General features: G+C 44.8%; 1 protein-coding gene across 3 annotated transcripts; it reads left to right on the forward strand.

Moving 5' to 3' along the window:
* The first annotated feature begins 1193 nt into the window (after window positions 1–1193).
* Window positions 1194–18068, forward strand: LOC101862208 (splicing factor, suppressor of white-apricot homolog). 3 transcript variants are annotated; one of them, XM_005106237.3, is made up of 17 exons: window positions 1194–1403; window positions 2868–3031; window positions 3697–3807; window positions 4903–4973; window positions 5305–5527; window positions 5989–6065; window positions 7044–7132; window positions 7991–8365; window positions 8862–9099; window positions 10565–10757; window positions 11194–11307; window positions 12261–12452; window positions 13014–13170; window positions 13881–14057; window positions 14514–15008; window positions 15772–15904; window positions 17445–18068. In XM_005106237.3, the coding sequence occupies exons 1-17, from the start codon at window positions 1216–1218 to the stop codon at window positions 17529–17531; spliced, it is 3084 nt and encodes a 1027-aa protein (XP_005106294.1). In that variant the 5' UTR covers window positions 1194–1215; the 3' UTR covers window positions 17532–18068. The 3 variants fall into 3 exon arrangements, with proteins under 3 accessions (XP_005106294.1, XP_035827744.1, XP_035827745.1); XM_035971851.1 differs by having other exon boundaries at window positions 1241–2345; XM_035971852.1 differs by having other exon boundaries at window positions 1310–1435.
* The last annotated feature ends 1642 nt before the right edge of the window (window positions 18069–19710 follow it).

The raw sequence follows: 19710 nt of genomic DNA on the forward strand, positions 1-19710 counted from the left end.
TCTTTGCCCAAGATATATAAGCGATCAGTCACCAATCTATTTGATTTTTCCAAAATGTCGGTTTGTTTTCTCTCTATTTTCAACATTTCATTTGTTCGTGTGCCCCCTCTTCTCTCTCTCTCTCTCTCTCTCTCTCTCTCTCTCTCTCTCTCTCTCTCTCTCTCTCTCTCTCTCTCTCTCTCTCTCTCTCTCTCTCTCTCTCTCTCTCTGTCTCTCTCTCTTTCTATCTATCTCTCTCTCTCTGTGTCTCTCTCTCTCTCTCTCTCTCTCTCTCTCTCTCTCTCTCTCTCTCACACACACACACACACACACACACACACACACACACACACACACACACACACACACACACACACACACACAACACTCTCTCTCTCTCTCTCTCTCTCTCTCTCTCTCTCTCTCTCTCTCTCTCTCTCTCTCTCTCTCTCTCTCTCTCTCTCTCTTTCCCTCCAATTAGGAAATCACGATGTTCTATTCAGAACAATCCAAAACAAGAATTCAACTATAGTCCAACCTTTCCTGAAGTCACCAACAGGCTATGGAATCTTAATCTGTTTAAAAGTATAATACGCTTAGTAGGCCTAAGCATTTTCTGAAGAGGTATTGTAAAATTAGAGATCGAAAGAAAAAAAAATTAAATGATAAATAAATAATTAATGAAATAAAATAGAAGCTTATGCAAGATTTGTGAAATTGTTCAGGTTTAACGTCCCTTGCAACATTGAAAGGCGTGTTGTCTCTATACTCCGAATTTAACATCCATATATCCCTCCCTACCAAGCCAAAATATGGACAATTCGCGAATCCCACAGACTTCAAGCTTTCTTCGATCTAGGAAAGCACATGTCCGAGGTATTGAACTGAGCCTCGAACCACCGAACTTGCAATCTCGCGTCAAAATAAGTCTACATCTGTCTTGGGTGTTATCATCCAAAACTATTTTAATCTAAAACCAAAGAAAAATGGACCACCAAGAAGAAATAATGCAACGATCACCATTTGGCCTATTATTAAACACCAATTGTATAGAAGAATGATATTTGTAAATGGTACTGATGATGCGATCTTCCGTGCTGAAACCCAATCCACCTTTCCATCCGAGTCTGCCATATTATCCAGTTTTGCACCATTTCGGGATTCCCCAACCCTCTAATGTGAGCACTCCCCTGTATTATAAATCAATGAGGCCGGAGCTGATTATGACTATTCAAAATGGCGGCGTCTTTATGGTGGGATGAGCCCGACATCTCAAGTCAACGTGATGAAAGAAATAAGAATGAGGACTTGCTTGTATTTGGCTATGCCTGTAAATTATTTCGAGACAATGAGAAGGCTAGAGATGTCGATAAAGGCAAGCTTCTTATTCCATGGATGGGCGATGAAAGGCTGATGATTGACAGGTCTGTGATCCCTGCGAGTCACACTTTTCAAGGTTTCGATTCGTATTTCAATTCGCGGTGCAATTCTCGCGTAACATCACTGTTTTGTGTTTCAGCTTCTGGTTTCTATGTCACCTGGATATGTCAGATGTTATAACGATTACGAGCTGTTGTCGAACCAACTTAATCACATAATTATATTAGTTTATTAGTTTTCGAACCAGACGTAAAGAACTTGTCACCACTTTGTGTGAGATCAAAGTCAAAGCACTCAAAGTGTGGTGGACAGATCATAGTCGTCATGACAGGATGCATGAATGACAGTCAAATCAATTGTAGATTTATACTTTTACTGTCATTTGCTTTTATTTTGACATGGTGAAATATCTAGATCTAGTGCAGTGCTTTGTTTTCAAACACCAGGCAGCATCTATAGACTGCATGGCATTTATGAGATAAATGACTTTGACTCTTGAATCTGACAATTGTTGATGAGTGATGTTACTCTAAATTAAATTGTCAAACGTTTACCAGCTCAGCGCCTGATCTTATCTGTATAAGATTCTCTATGTCATGGAGCTGGAGATTAAGTCGTTGAAAGTGAAAAGTAACAGGCATGATGTACATCACATGATGACACTAATTGTTGGTCCAGTTGATGGATCCTGACCCCAGGAGGAACACACAGAGAATCACACACGTACTGACACGGCTGTGCGAACCGAGGAACAAGATTACCACACAATACTTTTTGTGGTGCCGTCAGCTTCTAAGAACTTCATCACCCTCAATCAATGCCTCAGCCATCCAGTGACATGACATTGGACAGATTTTGTTTGTGCTGTTTATGACGTCGTATGTTTCAGGATTATTGATGTGAAATGTTGGCATGTGGAGGAAATGCTTTACTTTCAGGTGAAAGTGATGGGCCAAGATGAAGTAGAACTAGCATGGCAAGGATGGGTATGCTTTTTCAGAAAAAATAAATTTGTTCATGTTTCCATTTCATGATCTTTCTTCTCTTCTCTTTTTATGGATGAGATTAGAAGTCTTTTTTAAATTTTATCTTTTATCAATACAATGAGCTTTATAATAAATGACAAACTAGAAACTTAGAGTAAGTTAGATATTGGTTTATTTTAACATACTGCTGGAATTAAGCAGCAGCATTTTTTATTTAATTAATATTCATGAGCTGTTATTTTAGTGCTTCCAGATAAGTATTTTAGTACATTTTGAAGTTTCGACATGAAACGTTTTTAATTAAGTACATTGATTTTGTTTCCAGTTTTATTTTACACATGATAGAATATAATAAAAATCACTGCTTTCTTTGCATTACTTATCTGTGTGTTTTAGGCTATGTGATTTTGTGCTGTCATCTCCGATGAAGTTAGTCCCTCTGTCATTTTTGTGCTCTCATCTCCGATGAAGTTAGTCCCTCTGTGTACCAGGGCTTCACTGTTGTGCGCTTTACTGCCACAGATATGACGGGCGGGGCCACCTGTACGACCTGGCCTCCCATGACGCCGACAGTGTGGACAGGACCGTCCAGCTCTCGGAGGAGGAGGAAGCCATCGAGAAGGCGTGCGAGGAGGAGCGCTATCTGGAGCTCAACACCGATGTACAGGAGGCAGCCATGTATGAAGGTCAGTGGAAGTTTGGTCAATTTAGAAAATGCTTTTCCTCGTTTTGAAGGGTGATTGACTCGCTACAGGTTGTTGAATAAAACTTTTACATTACCGTTTATGTACTTCTTAAACAAGACAATACGAAATCAAATTTGATAGTGATGTTAATTTTATAAAAGAATATTTTGATATATGATGATTCGTTGCCATGTTTCCATTCGAAACATTGGGTTCACAACAAAAGAGAAGTGTCTCTTTACTTGCCCTTCTTACAATGCTCTTGAACTCAGAAGTATGTTGTAAATATATATGCATGTAGCACGGATATATTTTGTGCAAAAGTTTTCCTATATCACTACTGCTTTCTTTTAGCAGATTCATGAATGTGGGTGGTTGGCGGGTGCTCTGGTGTGGTTTGCTCCTTCTTTCCTATCAAACATCTATTGTCCTTATCTCTCCTCCTTCTTTTTTGTGTTTGTTACTGTCTTGTAACGCCTCTAATCTTCGGCACTATTGTGACCTTATTGTGTTGCTGAGCCATAAATCTCTTACTAAAACTAAATACTAAGATTCATGAATTACACTTCAAAAGTTTTATGGCGATAATGACAAGTATTGTTGTATCAACTATCATCTGTTGTGCTCAATGACTCTGTAAAATGTTGAACTTTGTGTGTTTTCAGAGGAAGAGTGGAAACGTTACTACCTGTCTCTACAAGAAGGCTACCAGGCTGTGGGATTCAGCTACGAGCAGCCGTACGGGTACGAAGCTCAGGACGACGCTACCCTGAAAGGTAGGAGGACTTCTCAGTTGCCCGGTGCCTTAGTTATTCACGGGAAATACACTCAGTACAGGAAGTTTATTACGTGAAGGATGGTCTGATGGTTTGAGTTTTGTTTAATTTTTGTTTTAATGAATGGATGAGAAGAATACATTTTTATATTTAGACAGCTGTATATATTCTATTATTGTCATAGATCATCCAGTAGCCTGTTTGGACTACATTTTCCTGATATGTCAGAAGGGCCTTTTAAGTACCTGGTAATTTTGTGAAGAGGATGTGTTCCCTGCTCGGTTGGTGAGAGTCGTCTAGGAATGTTTTATGTCGATAATTTCTCTGGCAGTTCAGTGGTTGCAAAGGCCTTACCATGGATTGGGGTTATGCACTGTGGAATGGTGAAATAGTACTCAAGAGGTCATTTATCGATATGTTGTTCAGTATGTTGTTCATTATGTTTACGGTAGGAAAAGTGAGTCATATTGTGGCTTCTTCAAACAATGTGACAATTCGAATGTTTACTCAATCTAGTGTCAGTCGTATATTTGTGACAATATTCTCGCCTGTGTCGTCTGTGATGTAATGTGTGCGCTTTTGCTTCACCTGCTTGAAACATTAATTTGATTCCCTTGTGGGGAAGCTATTGTTCCCTCAAGGATAAACGACTTTCCTACCCCCCCCCCCCCCCAGGCGGTGCTACTGACTGGAGTGTCTTCAGGCCCTTCTCAAAAGGGGGATATTAACATACATGTTCTTATGCACAGTAGAATTGTGAATGGGCTGATTCATCAATGTCGCGCTCATACTGTGCCTGAACTGCAAAGGGAAACTTCTGCTTTTTCTTTCCTTACCCTTACTGTTGACATTTTCCTCTTCTTCTTTTGTATGTTTGTCACACTCTTGTGACCCGCTATTTCCGGGTGCCCTGATAGTCGAAGCAGACTTTGTGCTGTCGAGGCTAGAGAAGTGAGCAGAGTAAGTCTGATTCCCTGTAAAGACTTGACTGTTGACATCCACCCCTTGGCGCTCCTATGACCTCATGCAGTTGCGAGCACCGTAAAACCTCTACCAACACTAAAACAACTCCAGTGTGTGTTTTTTCCTCCCCAGCTGCTACCAAGGAGGAGGATGAGCCTTTTGTCGTCCCCAAAGAGTTGTGCGTCCCTCCAGAAATGACAGTGGTATGTTCACATCGCTTACACAGATTAATCCTGTGGACCTTAATGTGGTCTGTAATGTTGTTATCAATCCAGATGTGGTCTCTAATAGATGTCCTATATTTGCCAGTTTGTTCTGTGGAGTATTTCGGTTTGTGTGCAAGAATGTTGTATCTCACTGAACCCTGGGGTGGTCTTGACAGGCAGGGTTGAAGTAACTCTCCTCATGAGTGGGAAATTGGGGCGATGGGGGAGTAGCGTGTTTATAATCATTACCGTCAGTCTTCTGTTAATTAGATGTGTGATTTTACTCGCTTAATTATACCGCTCAGCAACAATCTTCCTTATGTTGCAGCCATGTTGTAAAAAAGAAAATGCGCGGATCGAGAAGACGGCGACTTTCATCGCGAGACAAGGCATTCAGATGGAGATCATGCTGAAGACGAAGCAGGCCGGCAACAGCCAGTTTGACTTCCTGTCGTTTGAGAAGGCGCTGAACCCGTACTACAAGCACATGGTGGCCATGATCAAGTCGGGGAAGTACAGACCGCATCAGGAGGAGGAGGAGGAGAAGCAGGGTGAGTCTGTCTGTCTGTCTGTCTGTCTGTCTGTCTGTCTGTCTGTCTGTGTCTGTGTGTGTGTGTGTCAGGAGGAGGAGGAGGAGGAGAAGCAGGGTGAGTCTGTCTGTCTGTCTGTCTGTCTGTGTGTGTGTCAGGAGGAGGAGGAGGAGGAGCAGGGTGAGTCTGTCTGTCTGTCTGTGTGTGTGTGTGTGTGTGTCAGGAGGAGGAGGAGAAGCAGGGTGCGTCTGTCCGTCTGTGTGTTGGTGTGTGTGTGTGGCTCTCTTACTCTAGTATCTGTCTGTCTCTCACAGGCCACACCAGGAGCAGGAGAAGCAGGGTGTGTCTGTTTGTGTGTGTGTGTATGGCTCTCTCGTGTTTACTGGATATGTTTTATTGTGAGCATATCACCTCATGATTATTCGATATGTTTTTCTGTGGGCAAACGACATGTTTATCGGATATGTTTTGTCGTGTTTCAGAGGATGAGCACGAGGGTCACGGCTACCTGCATCCATCTCTGTCATCCACCACGCAGCTGCCGCCCCCTCCACCACCGGTGAGTACAGGGAAACTTGTGGCTCCCTTCCTGTTCTCCTGGGATCTGACGTGTGTTTTTTTCCCTTCTTGCTGCTAGTTTTTAGTTAAGTTTTAGTAGAGTTTTTTCGGAGCTGGCAACTGCACAAGGTTATATGAGTGCCAAGGGGTGTATATCGACAGAAAAGTCCTTACCGGGAATCAGGCTTACTCTGCTCACCTCTCTAGCCTCAACAGCACGCTATTCTGTTCTCATGTGATCTAATTTTATTTTCTATTTTTTCTTTGCTCTTCCTTACTATTGTCATATTCCTCTACTTCTTTTGTATGTTTGTCACTCTTTTGTGAACTGCTATTTCCGGGGTGCCTTGATAATCGAAGCAGACTTTGTGCTGTTGAGGCTAGAGAGGTGAGCAGAGTAAGTCTGACTCCCCGTTTGGACTTCTCTGTTGACATCCACCCCGTGGCGCTCATATGACCTTATGCAGTTGGGAGCGCCGTAAAACCTTACTGTAGCAAACAAAAGAATTGTGTAAAACTGAGAGGAATGATTCGCTTGAAAGGTCTTCTTGTTCTACTCCGCCTAATTTTAAATGTTGGCGTACGGAAGTATTTAACTGTGGAGTAGTAACTTTCTGCTGTTGGTCTATCTGTTTGATTTGTTTATTTTGGTGGTGAATCCAATAAAGATGTGCCTCAACAATATCTCAGTGTTCCCATTAAAGTGAAGTGTGAAAAAGATGGGATGGTGGGTAGTTGGCGGGTGCTCTGGTGTGGTTTACTACTTCTTTCCTACCGAACATCTATCATCCTTATCTCCCCTCCTTCTTTTTTATTTTTGTTACTTTCTTGTAACACCTCTAGTCTTCGGCACTTATATGACCTTATTGTGTTGCAAGTGCCGTAAAACACTTAGTAAAACAAAGTTTGAATTGATTGTAAGAAAAAGATGTTATGTGTCTTGTAAAGTAACATTTAGTTCCTCCCTTTGTCCTTTCAGCCGTGGAAGCCGATTGAGCTGCCCAAAGTCTCCATCCACGACACGCCGTACGGCGCTTTGATCAAGTCGATTCGGGGTAACTCAGAGCCGTAAGTTTTGTCAGTCGTTACCTACATAGAGTGAAGGGGTTCTCTTTTGCCACAATTTCATGATATTTTTAGTTTTTTCTGTCTGTCCTTTCCAACTTAGATCAATTTTAGAAGCCTCCTCCTCGTCTGCACTAAAATAATACCTGTACAGAGAAAGAAACGGAAGTGTGCGTTGGCCGTATGTCTGTCATGCTTTTGTTGATTGGGCTGGGGAACAGACAGATGTTTTTTTAAGAGAGGTTAGAGAGAGTAACCGTGTGGTTGTGATCGTTGTATTATTCGAATTATGTCCGTTATATCTGTGTGTATCACGTGACCATTACGATGTGTTTTTCACGAATCACTCGCGAACTACGGCAGTGCAGTTCAGAATAAACTCTTGAGCAAGTAGCATGTGTCGTGTTGGAGATACTAAAGGAACAGACGGATGTATTAGTTCCTAGTCTTCGTGGATGTATTGCCCATGGTGGGGGGGGGGGGGGGGGGGGGCTGGTTTTGTAAGACCCACACAGTTTGTGTCTGAGACAAAGCATGGGCTATTGTGCCTAGTGGGTGTTTTTCTCCCCCCTGTAGACAGATCAATGTGAAAGACAGCTGACAGCTAAATAGAATTGGCTTGTGACCGAATCAGAATGAAAGCCAGCAAGATCTCTGGATATGCTTTTGGTACAACTAATGAACTGTATAAAATCACAAGTATTAAAAAATGGACAGCATTTTTAAGGACCGATCACAACCCCTTTCGACACAAATTTTCATTTGTTATGATGATTCTCCCTCCCTCCTTCCCCCTATGCAGTCGATGCTATTTTCCTGCCGTTCTCTCTCACGTCCTTCTGTCGTTCCCTCCTTCCCCAGAGCCAAAGCCTCCACAGCACCGGCCGTTACCCCGCCCCCTCCCTCCGAGGTGGTGCCACCGGCCGCCTCCTCCTACCCAGAGCCCCAGACCTCATACCACCCGGGCAACCCCCCTCCCCCCGGCACCGAACCCGTCTCCCTCCCCATCGTACGCTCTCTCAACGGGCAGGAGTTGGTGGAACAGCTGTACGGCCAGCCTCTCCCGCCAGGCACAGAGCCCAGCGCAGCTGGCGACCCATCGGTGGAGACCCCGCCGCGGAGGAAGGACAGGAAGCGGAGGTCGTCCAGCTCGGATAGCTCTTCTTCGTCGTCGTCTTCATCTTCGTCATCGCGGAGTCGAGACTCGCGCTCCCACAGGAGGAGGAGAGATCGCAGGTGAGCTGGTGCACAAGTTTTCCTTCTTTTGTATGTATACAGTGCGTCCTCTCTATAACGATCTGCGATATAACGACATCCTCTGTAAAGTGACATGGTGCCCAGGTCCCCATTTTTCCCTTATGTATCGTTAGTAATATTTTTGGTTGCCTCTCTGTTATGACAACTGTCTATAACGACATTTTTTTCTGGTCCCGACGATGTTGTTATAGAGAGGCTGCACTGTACATAATATTGTTGCTACAGGAACACTCATTTACTGGAAATTCTCTAGTCATTGAGAAAATGATTGTGCTGTAAAGAGTTAATCATTGGAGCAGAAAGTCACATGAGGTTGCCCAGTGCCGGTGGCTCAAGGTATGCTTTGTTTTGGACCTTGTACAAGATGTGGACCGAATCTCAAAATGTAAAGATGAGCTAAGACTTGTCAAAGAAGACAGGAAAAAATTCACTGTTTAAATCACATGCGAAATGTTTTTTGTTTTTATTTCTTCAGAAAATCACCAAAAGCGAAGGAAAAGCAAGCTGTTCTGCGACCGGAAGGACCTAATCCAATAGCCCCGCCCCCTCCCGACGTGCAGCCAATCATCGACCACATGGCCATGTACGTGGCAAAGAATGGGGAGGAGTTTGAGATGGTTGTGAAGAGCCGCAAAGACCTGCGCTTCCAGTTCCTGAATGAGTATCACGCTTACTTCCCCTACTACAGCATCATGAAGGAAAGCTATTTACGGGTAAGTGCTGCCTTTTTCTGTCTCGTGTACGGGGGGGGGCTATTTACGGGTAACTGCCGCCTCTCTTTCTGTCTCGTGTACGGGGGGGTCATGAAGGAGAGCTATTTACGGGTAAGTACTGCCTCTTTCTGTCTTGTTTACTATAGAGCGGTCAAAAATGCATGGCGCAACTTATTGTCAAATATCTCCTTAACTATGGAGCATAGAATTCTCCTACTTTTGCACAATGACTCATATCAGTTTGTCTTAACAGATTAATATTTTCTCAAACTCCCGCATGCTGTATTCTAGAAAATTCATTAATAAAAACTAAAATTCAGTGGTTTCTACAGCTTTTAAATCTCGGGCAATATCGCTTTCAAGAGCAAGTCTGTCATTTTTTTCTATTCGCAAATGTATGCTTATTGAACATATGTTTAGGGAACATTTAGTGCAAAAAATGTGTTCACTTTAAAATTAATTTCTTGTAAGATGTTTTGCCATTAAAAAGTGTCATTGGTGAGCTGTGACGTAGGCCATATGCGTATGCAAAATGTGTGCGAGAGGCGGGAAGTGCTGTGAACAATCATATTTTCCGTGTGATGGAGATAAATAGTATTTTATATAAATTTATGAAGAAAAGTTTTTTAATTGGGCCTCAATTGTTGTGGAAAAATGTGATTAAGTTAAGACAAATTGATACAACTGATATGCAAAGTATGGGTGACATTGATTCTCCTGTTAAACAGATATTTGAGGATAAGTTGCACCACAAATTTTTGACCGCATGATACGTGGATATGCTCGAAGTCAAGGAACTTTCGTTTGATTCCCACGTGGGGCGGAGATTTCATCTAGTTTCTCCGTCTTTCTGCTAGGGCAGGGTTGGGGCAGCCAGCTTCCATAATTTTTTGTCTCCTTGAGTGTGTAAAACGAAACAGTCATGTAGAGGGACTATGAGGGGGCTCTCAGGGCCTAGAAGTTAAGGTGTACGCCTCTCATTCAATTCCCCCTCTTCTGGGCTCCGGACTCTTTCTGCAGCCTTTCTACTGCTACTCCTTTGCTCCTTCTTACTGTGGTTTTTTAGCCACACCCTGATCTTCTAGTTGGAAAGATCTACACCTAGCCTTCTCGGACAAGGGCAAAAAAATTTGGAGGTCCCGTGTGCAAGTTGCGAACGTTAAAGATCCCTTGGTGGTCTAAAATTGATAAGAGTAGGCTTCGGCCACCACCCAAGCAAAATTCAAAATTTCGTACCAACTGAAACTGTTTAATGTGTCCCGCACGCTCATTTAACCTTATGCACTTGTGAGCGCCATAAAACACTTACTAAAGAAAAACGTCCTGATCTCTCCTTCTTTTTTTGTGTTTGTTACTTTCTTGTAACACCTCTAATCCTCTGCACTTATATAACCTTATTGTGTTGCAAGTGCTGTAAAACTCTTCGGAAAACGAATAACAATGTCTGTGTGTCTACTTCATGCAGGAGTTCAAGAGTCTGCTCCCCCAGCCTGAGCCGGAGGACAAGGGAGACGACAAGTCCGACTCCCCGGCCAGCCAGCAGCGCAGCGTCAGCTTCTCCATCCGCGCACGCTCCAGGGAGCAGGAGAACAGCGGCAGTTCCAAGGTCAAGGCCGCCAAGTCCAAGACCACGCTGTTCCAGTACGACAGCAGCGACGGTGAGATTGACTGTGTTGTCGGGTAGCTGGCTCTCTCATGAAATATTCGTCGTCTTTCTCACCCTGCACCAGGGTATAGGCCACGGACAAAAACTTTCAATCTTTCTCTATCCTGGGCTAGTGGGTAGTAGGCGGGTGCTCTCGTGTTGTTTGCTTCTTCTTTCCTATCAAACGTCTATCGTCCAGATCTCTCCTCCTAATTTTTGTTTGTTACTCTCTTGTAACACCTCTAATCTCCTGTAAGGACTTCTCTGTTGACATCCACCCCTTTGCGCTCATATGACCTTATGCAGTTGTAAGCGCCGTAAAACCTCTACTAAAACTAAATCTAAAAATCTTCGGCATTTATATGACCTTATTGTGTTGCAAGTGCCGTTAAACTCTTACTAAAACTTTTTAAAGACTCACAAGCGACATTCGTTGGTTGTTGTTTCAGAGGAAGGGAAGCAGCAGCAGACGGAGACACGGTCAGAGGCCTCGTCGCGCGCAGCCACGCCGCCCGTCAGTGTGTCCGCCAGTGTGTCGGGAGACGAGGACTCCAACAAAGAGAGTGAGTGCAATGAAAGATCATACATAGCGAGATAGTTCACTCAGCCAAAGATCATACATAACCAGATAGTTCACTCAGCCAAAGATCATACATAACCAGATAGTTCACTCAGTCAAAGATCATACATAACCTGATAGTTCACTCAGCCACAGATCATACATAACCTGATAGTTCACTCAGTCAAAGATCATACATTACCTGATAGTTCACTCAGTCAAAGATCATACATAAAGAGATAGTTCACTCAGCCAAAGATCATACATAACCAGATAGTTCACTCAGTCAAAGATCATACATAACGAGATAGTTCACTCAGCCAAAAAAGTGTTTGCGAAAGTCCGCGCATTGGTTTAGATGGCGCTGCAGTCTTTGTTTTGAAACTCTCTTTCGTTTCTTCAGAAGAAGAATAGGAATAGCACAGTTTGTTAGTTTAGCTTTTTTGTTTTTCACACAAATAGAGTAACTCTGTTCGCAAAGTCCACACTTTTTCGAAGAGGGCGCCATCGGATTTTGAGGACACTTTTTTTACTTGGCTCAAAGAGAGGAGTGAACTTGTTATGTACCATCTTTGGTACAGCTTGCTGGGCGTGGCTATCTTAACATTTCTTCTGTCAGCGGTGTTAAAGTCTTTGGCTATAACTTCCCTGCAGTTTATTGTTCGCTTTTAAGCACAAGGGGGCTATTCTGAAAAAGTGCTGTTTTGAGAAAAAGGTAAAGTTTTTGCCCCTTGTTCGGTTGCTTTCCTATCCAACATCTGTTGTTCTTATCTCCCCTCCTTCCATTATGTGTTTGTTTCTCTCTTGTAGCACTTCTAATCTACGGCACTCATATGACCTTATTGTGTTGGAGCGCCGTAAAACCTTACTAAAACGAACAAAACTTTCCTTGTCCTTTGACACTCAACTGGAAGTCCCCCCTCCTCTCCCCCCCCCCCCCCTGTATTTCCCCCCCAGTGGAGGAGAAGCTGAAGGACAAGCTGGCAAGTGCCATGAAGGAGCGCCTGTCCCAGAGCCACCGGGAGAAACAGCTGCAGGCCGAGAGGAAGAAGAAGGCGGCCATGTTTCTCAACCTCCTCCGAGCCAATCAGCCAGCAGAGTCAGCCGCCCCCGCAGGGTCAACGGAAGAGCAGGAGGCTCTGTATGTGGGTGAGTGGATGTTCTTAGACAGGAGGCTCTGTATGTGGGTGAGTGGATGTTCTTAGACAGGAGGCTCTGTATGTGGGTGAGCCGACATGCTTCTTTTCACATAGGGTAAATGAGGGCTGGAGGGAACATTTGGCGCCCCCCCCACCCCCCGGGGCGGTGCCACTGACTGAAGTGTCTTTAGGCCATTCCCAAAGGGGGGGGACATTTCTCGTTCTAATGCACAGTAGAATTGTAAATGGGCTGGTCCAACAATGTCATGCTCATAACTGTGCCTGATCTACAACAGGAAACTGCTGCTTTTTCTTTCCTTATCCTTACTATCGGCATTTTATCCTCTACTTCTCTTGTATGTTTGTCACTCTCTTGTGACCCGCTATTTCCGGGGTGCCTTGATAGTCGAAGCAGACTTTGTGCTGTTGAAGCTAGAGAGGTGAGCAGAGTAAGTCTGATTCCCTGTAAGGACTTCCCTGTTGACATCCATCCCTTGGCACCCATATGACCTTATGCAGTTGTGAGCGCCGTAAAACCTAACAAACTGTGTGGTGTCTGTCTGTCTGTCAGGTGAAGGCGGCCCGGCCCCCGTGGTGTTTGAGTACAACAACCAGCCGCTGCCCCAGAAAGTGGACAGCAGTCGCTCGGAGAGGTCAAGGTCACCACGCGAGCGGAAGCGAAGACGACGCTCACCAACGCCCCCTAGCGCTTACAGCCTGGATAGAAGGTGAGGTGGTTGGCGGGTGCTCTGGTGTGGTTTTTTGTTGTTGTTGTTGTTGTGCTATTCAAAGAATCAATGGACATTGTATCTCTAACGGGCAGTTGGCGGGTGCTCTGGTGTGGTTTGCTGTTTTCATATCAAACATCTATCATCTTTATCTCTCCTCCTTCTTTTTAGTGTTTGTTACTCTCTTGTAACACATCTATTCTGCAAGTGCCGTAAAACTCTTACTAAAACTAAAACAAGAAGGTGAGGTAGGGAGGCGAGGAGGGAAGTTGTGCTTTGTGATACGTTTTAGAAGTTCTCAAAATGTACGGGATGTTCTAGGTTTTTTTTTTTTTTTTTTTTTTTTTTTTTTTTTTGGTGCTATTGAAAGTATCAATCTACGGCTTCACAGTCCTTTGGAAATGAAAATTTACAATTTTTGTTCCTGAAATCCGTGGTTTTGGATATATCCCTTACAGAAACCATGGTTTTGGATATATCCCTTACAGAATCCATGGTTTTGGATATATCCCTTACAGAATCCATGGTTTTGGAGATAATCCTAACAGACATTTGTTGTTAAATGGACAACAAAGATGTTGAGCCAAAAAAAGTTTACAAATTGTGTAACCGGCAGAAAAATGCCGTTTTCTGCTATTTCATTATTTTGATGAGCACCTGATTCCACCATGTTGTGACTCACTTGTTGATTGATGGAGATGTCTCCTCAGGTCCCCGCACAGACCCAGCCCCCCGCGGTGGAGCGGTCAGGGCAGCCAGTGGTCAGCCTCGCACGACCGAGCGCCTACCTGGCAGAGAGGGAGGAACCGAGACCTGGGCAAGAGGTCGCGCTCAAGGTCGCCCAGGAAGGAGGAGAAGAAGAAGAAGCACAAGAGGTCAAAGTCCAGGTGAGATCTCGAGCCAGTGTCCGCCTGTGATGTGTGACGAGTGGGTGGTTGGCGGGTGCTCTGGTGTGGTTTGCTCCTTCTTTCCTATCAAACATCTATCGACTGCATCTCCACTCCTTTTTTGTGTTTGTTACTGTCTTGTAACACCTCTAATCTTCTGGCGCTCATATGACCTTATGTATTTGTGATCGCCGTAAAACCTCTGCTAAAAAAATCTTGTAACACCTCTAATCTGCGGCCCTTATGACCTTATTGTGTTACAAGTGCCGTAAAACTCTTACTAAAATAAAACCAACAGACAGGGGCAAGACGGCCAGCTCTTCAATGATCACATTTATTCAGATGAAGCTGCTATGTCTGTAACACTTTTTCTACTGTACGTCTTTTCTCGTTTGACAAAATGTTTGATTTCCTGTCATGGTATTGCATTGGGGACTGTTTTCTTCTCCCTCCCAGGTCACCAGTGAGGAAATCCAAGGACAAATCTCGCCACTCTAAGCACAAATCCAAGGACAAAGACAAGGAAAAGAAGAAGAAAGAAAAATCTCACCGTCGGAGTCGAGAGAAGGAGTCGGAGAAACCCGCTGCCCCAAAGACCAATGGGAGAGGCCACGCGGAGACCACCAGTGACGGTAGCGACGTGGAGATTGTGGAGCCCACGCCCCCCGCTCCCCCGCGGGCCATCAGTGTGGACACAGACAACAGTAACCCCGCCTTCCCGTCTGTCACGGAGAGCAGCAACTCCGCCTTTCCTTCCGTTGCGGAGGGTGGCAACCCTGCCTTCTCGTCTGTCGCAGACGGCAGTTACCCTGCCTTCTCGTCTGTCGCAGACGGCAGTTACCCCGCCTTCCCGTCTGTCGCGGAGAACAGTAATCACGCCTTCCCGTCGGTCACAGATCTAAGTGACATCCCAGTTCCCAGCGGTCGTCATTCCAAATCTCTGCTTCACAGGTTGGTGTCTCAAATCTTTGAGTGGGGGGGGGGGGGGGTGTCATATTGTGACTTCAGTGCTTTCTTGGTGTAACTCCATTTTTATTTTTTCAACAGTGAAAATTGTGACTTCTTCTTGAGCTCACTCTTTGTTCTGAACTGTTTTCACTGTTATTAAAAATAGAGACGCGACAAGAAAGCACTGAGGTCGCGATATAGTTAATGACTGCAACTGTTTCATGCCCCCTTTGACAATACTTAGGTTATTTAAGAGACAAGTCACCTTGACCCCGCTGGTCAAGGTCAGCCTATGGACTACGCACCACTGTCTGGAAAGTTTTAATGTTTCGATTCTGGTTTCTTTCTGTTGTCCAGTGATGGTAGATAAAGCTGTAGCGGGACTATACTGTTGTACTTTTGCCTCTCCCATGGAGTCGGAGCCCTTTGTCTGCCAGTATTATCGTGCTTCTGTCTTTCCTTATCTCTGTTTGTTTGTTCTTACATTTTTTTACAATTTGGTAAACAATGTGGTGAACTTTTCTACATTGCCTAAAGGATGTGTCTGCTTGTTCTGACAACTGACCCTGTGTGTGTGTCTTCTTTCCTATCAAACATCTTTCGCCCTTATCTCCCCTCCTTCTATTTTGTGTTTGTTACTCTCTTATAACACCTCTAATCTTCGGCACTCATATGACCTTATTGTGTTGCAAGTGCCGTAAAGCGCTTACTGAAACTCTACTGACTGTGTTACCTTGACCCTCTCTGTGTGTGACTCCCCCCTCAGTGAAAGGGCGGATGACCGGCTGACCAACTCGTCCACTAGTCAGTGTAACTCTCCAGCCCCACACAGCGACACACGGGGCAGCACGGCCAGCCGTTCCGTCGGAGAGGGGACAAGCAGCGCCGCATCCTCCACGGTAAGTTTCTCCTGTCTGTCTGTCTGTCTGTCTGTCAGAGTAACACTGTGCCATCACAAGGCTCTTATACAGTAGTCTCCGCCTAAGATCCCGGTGCTCGGGAGCAAGAAAAAGCGGGATCTTAGGCGAACCGGGATCTTAACCGACGAACCCAGGGAAGAATCTATGGTGACTCATGTTAAGGCTTACAATCGGTAAAATGGTCTCCCTCCACTCTAAAATGAACTGACGTGACCGCTTGGTGGGTTTATGACGTATGGCGAGCAAAGAGTGGTTAACCTTGATGATCTATCACAGGGTATAGTGGGATGAGGCGTGCCATTTTCACTTATTATCCTATCATGAGGCTCAAGATCTACGCTTATCAAGTTGCCCCTCTCCTCCCCCTTACCTGTCGAAAATGTATAGCTTTCCATCTCCCTTAACCGCCTTTGTCGTTACACACCATTACGTTGTGAACGCACTAATTAAAATTCAGTCTGTCTCGCAAATTCGGGAGTAGAATCTGAAACAACTTCTCCAATGGTCAGGGAAGAGTTCACAGTTCAATGTGATCCCGCCAGGAGCGAACGTGTAGGCCCTACCCACCCAGCGAGTGATGTAAGTTTAGGGGGATAGCTCAGGTGTGAGTGCGATGTTCGGGGAAAACAAACGCGTCGGTCAGTTCACACCCCGGTGTGATCCCGTCAGGGGCAAACATTGTATCGCTTCATCGAGTTTTACAACGTGTACGTGATCACATTCACGATAGTGGTTGATCTTTGACGCAACGGACAGTTTATTGATCTCAAATTTTCACTCTTGGTTGATCGGCTGTCCCGCCCGCGGTTTTTTCCGCAAATTATGATCTGAAATGCGGGATCTTAGCCGAATGTAGACCTTCAGAGTGAATCAGAGCGGGATCTTAGGGGTGACTTTTGTATAGTAAAAATTCTGTTTTCTTAAAACAGCGGGATCTTAAGCGAACCGGGATCGTAAGCGGTGGGATCTTAGGCGGAGACTACTGTAGTAAAAACTCTTGCCATCAAAGGCAAAGGCATTTTTGGGAAAATCCATTGAGACTGTGTGGTAAACATCGCCGATCAGCGAGATGTGACCGCAACGTGTTGAATTTCTTTGTGGAAAAGGGGAATTTCTTTTGAAACAAAATCTTCTGTGTAATCATTTGTGAAACGGGAGGGAAAATTAAATCCTAGTCTAGCTTTGGGGAGTAGTTTTCTACTACTTTAACGAACACGACTTTGGAGAAGATTTTAATTCTGTTCTCTCGTGCAATACAGATTGTCTTTGTATGGAAAACTGCATAGATCGGCCTGTTCTTGGAAAATCTGATTTTGTGGGTAGTTGGCGGGTGCTCTGGTGTGGTTTGCTCCTTCTTTCCTCTCAAACATCTATTGTCCTGATCTCCCCTCCTTCTTTTTTGTGTTTATTACTCTCTTGTAACACATCTATTCTTCGGCACTTATATAACCTTATTGTGTTGCAAGTGCTGTAAAACTCTTACTAAAACTTTTTTTGAAATTGATTTTTTTTTCTCTAGGACCTGATGAGCAAAGTGCGTGCCATGCTGAAGCGAAGTCGAGAGATGGTGTTGAAGGAAGACAGGATGTTGCTGGAGGACACGTAGCCCTCTCTGGTGTCGTGAGATTGTACATAATCTTGTATGATGTCGTCGAGGCTTAGTTGACATTTTCTCAGGCTGAAGTGTCGGTGACTTTGGGAGAAAGGTGCAGTGGGAGGTACCGGTACTCCCTTCTCTGCTGGTTGTAGTTCAAGGTCACGTGGAAACATCTGCCGGCTAGAGAAGGCCAGAGCTCCAACCTTGGGTCTCCGCGAGGGAAGAAGTGCATTTATTTAATAGATGACCCTCTGGGGAAAGGGAAACTTGAAATGATCATGACAGTAGTGGGTGATTTGTTTAGTCGTGACCCCAGTGCTTTCTTGTCCTATCTCAGTTTTTAATAAGGTGAAAACAGTTCACAACAAAGAGTGAGCTTAAGAAGATGTGACATCTTCACTTTTTTTAAAAATTGGAGATACGACAAGAAAGCGCTGAGATGGCGTAGTGCTGGGTTACAAACAATGTCAAGATGTCCAAAGTCGGAGCACACATGATACACAAACTTGTGCGTCGTGCTCCGTGTGAGTGGGGTGTGAGGGGAGCCCGGGGGGTGGGGTGTGAGGGGAGCCCGGGGGGTGGGGTGTGGCCTGTAGCAGTGTTTGCCTTACCAAGCCAAAGGGGACAACGTGGTAGGCTGTCTGATGGGAGGGTAAAGTATCTGGTAGGAGAGTGAAGTGTGGGTGGGGCAACGCCAAAGAGGACAACGTGGTAGGCTGTCTGATGGGAGGGTAAAGTATCTGGTAGGAGAGTGAAGTGTGGGTGGGGCAACGCCAAAGGGGACAACGTGGTAGGCTGTCTGATGGGAGGGTAAAGTATCTGGTAGGAGAGTGAAGTGTGGGTGGGGCAACGCCAAAGGGGACAACGTGGTAGGCTGTCTGATGGGAGGGTAAAGTATCTGGTAGGAGAGTGAAGTATCTGGTAGGAGAGTGAAGTATCTGGTAGGAGAGTGAAGTATCTGGTAGGAGAGTGAAGTATCTGGTAGGAGAGTGAAGTATCTGGTAGGAGAGTGAAGTGTGGGTGGGGCAACGCCAAAGAGGACAGAAAGTCGTAGGTGGAGGATTGTGTTTGTTAGCAGGATGAAGTGTGGTTGTGAGTGTGTCGTGTGGCACGTCTATGGAGTGTCGTGTGGCACGTCTATGGAGTGTCGTGTGGCACGTCTATACTATGGGAGTTTCTGCGTGTACATGCATCTGTATCTGTATGTGTGATGTGAGGTATGGGGCATTTTCGTCCTTCAGTCTTTCATGACAGAATATTCTCCGTGTGGTTATGATACTTAATTATGCTTTAATGTGGTCAGTTTGTGGAATTGGCCTTAAGGTCATGGAATGTTTGGTGGAAGATTGCTCCAAAAGTTTTGGGGTTTTTTACTCATTTTTGGAACATTTTTTAAAGAAATTTTTTATGACTCGTCTTTTTGGAGTGAGAAAAGAGATTGTTCGGAGTGTTTGTTTGTGTCCTGGAAATTTAAGTGAGGATCTGTTTGATTATGGTCGTTGGTGCTCTCGTGGTGAGGGAAAATGAGGACAGTAAAAGATGAGGAAAGAACAAGCAGCAGTTCCCCCCTAGGTTGTTCCGGCACAGGATGAGCTTGACATTGATACATCAGCCCGTTGGAGGAATGTGAAAGTATTTTGTATGGCTGGAAGATTGGGAAATTGACTTTAGGTAAAGCTGTGATGTGAGAGACCGCGTATGTGTGTGTGGGGTGTGAGTGGCTGTGTGTGGGGTGTGTGTGGCTTGTCTTGTGTGGAGAGTTGGAGTGTGTGTGAAGATATCTGAGGAGTTTTTATTTCTTGTTGTGACATTTTTGACCGCATGTTCTTGTTATGACCACAGTGAAGGTGTCAAGGAATAATAAACTCTCGCTAGCTATTTCACACACAGGGTGTTGTCTATTGCAGTCATGTTGTGTGTTGTGTTTGGAGAGGCTCTACTTCTGCTGTGTCTGTCTGTTGCAGTTTGTTTGCTCTTTCTCTCTCTTTCTCTCTCTCTCTCTCTCTCTCTCTCTCTCTCTCTCTCTCTCTCTCTCTCTCTCTCTCTCTCTCTCTCTCTCTCTCTGTCACTCCCTCTGTCACTCTCTCTTTCTCTCTCTCTCTCTCTCTTTCTCTCTCTCTCTCTTTCTCTCTTTCTCTCTCTCTTTCTCTTTCTCTCTCTCTTTCTCTCTGTCACTCTCTCTTTCTCT

This window comes from Aplysia californica, unplaced genomic scaffold (assembly GCF_000002075.1).
Source record: "Aplysia californica isolate F4 #8 unplaced genomic scaffold, AplCal3.0 scaffold00521, whole genome shotgun sequence".
Lineage (NCBI taxonomy): Eukaryota > Metazoa > Mollusca > Gastropoda > Aplysiida > Aplysiidae > Aplysia > Aplysia californica.